Genomic DNA, 1152 nt, shown 5'->3' with positions numbered 1-1152 from the left:
CACTTCATCTGCTAATACATTTTTTTCTTCTTTTGACTTGAATACTTCACGGTACGTGCGGCGGTGTCGTAGACGTTACCAGTTAACACGTTAATTCGCTCTACCAGCTACGCTTGCTTCCAAAATCGGCCTGATCCTACACGAATGTCGAAAAACAATCATCGTCGCGTTGATGATAAAGCACACCAATACACACACGCAACATAAAAAACAATGTTGGCATCCACGAACACACCTCACGAATAATCGGAAGCTATAAATGACCTTGCCCCTGGCTTGATTCGGCTCAGTCTATTAAGTGTCGGAGACGGTTGAGCTTCTCCATTATAGTGAAGTTTCGGTTCCAAATAACTCGTTGTATGCTTAGTGACAGGTCGAAATGTTCATCTACAGCCTCGCACTAGTAGCGGCCGTAATATTTCTAGGGCTGAAGTACATCTATTCGTACTGGGATCGCTATGGCATCGCTAATATCAAGCCACATATCCCGTTCGGAAATCTACAGACGGTGGTGCAGAAAAAGGAGTCATTCGGTGTCGCCATCAACAATTTGTACCACCAAACGTCCGATCGGTTCGTGGGAATATATCTGTTCTTTCGCCCTTCGCTTCTAATCCGTGATCCGTACCTCGCGAAGAAGATTATGGTGAACGATTTCCAACACTTCCACGATCGCGGTGTTTACTGCAATGAACACGATGATCCGTTCTCGGCGAACCTGTTCGCGCTGCCTGGTCAACGGTGGAAGAGCTTACGCAGCAAGCTTACGCCGACCTTCACCTCGGGACAACTACGCACCATGATGCCAACCTTCATGGACGTAGGGCACTCGCTGGTTAACGAGTTGGATAGGCTGACGGAGCAGCCAAGTGTGCAAGACATGCGAACACTAGCGTCACGGTTTGTGATCGATGTGATTGCGTCAGTGTTTTTCGGGTTCGAGTCGCACTGCATACAGAACCCCAAAGATCCGTTCTTCGTAACGCTAAACAGTCTCGTGCGCTCGGTTGGGTTTGTCAATAACATCCGTTCGGCCAGTATTTTCGTTTGCCCAATGCTACTGAAAATCACGCGTATGTCTTCGCTGCCACCGCATATGATCAAGTTCGTGATGGAAATAATCTCATCACAGATCGAGCACCGAGAGAAGAA

At 47.7% G+C, this 1152-nt stretch overlaps 1 protein-coding gene across 1 annotated transcript; it reads left to right on the top strand.

Moving 5' to 3' along the window:
* Positions 1–379: 379 nt before the first annotated feature.
* On the top strand, positions 380–1144 carry LOC131214669 (cytochrome P450 6d3-like; the record flags this gene model as incomplete). Its single annotated transcript, XM_058209005.1, has 1 exon — positions 380–1144. A coding segment is annotated over exon 1 (765 nt), but the record flags the coding sequence as incomplete, so codon positions are not given.
* Between the last annotated feature and the right edge of the window lie 8 nt (positions 1145–1152).

Source organism: Anopheles bellator, unplaced genomic scaffold, assembly GCF_943735745.2.
Source record: "Anopheles bellator unplaced genomic scaffold, idAnoBellAS_SP24_06.2 scaffold01815_ctg1, whole genome shotgun sequence".
Lineage (NCBI taxonomy): Eukaryota > Metazoa > Arthropoda > Insecta > Diptera > Culicidae > Anopheles > Anopheles bellator.
Note: the sequence above shows the minus strand (reverse complement) of the source record. Positions and strands in the feature narration are given on the sequence as shown.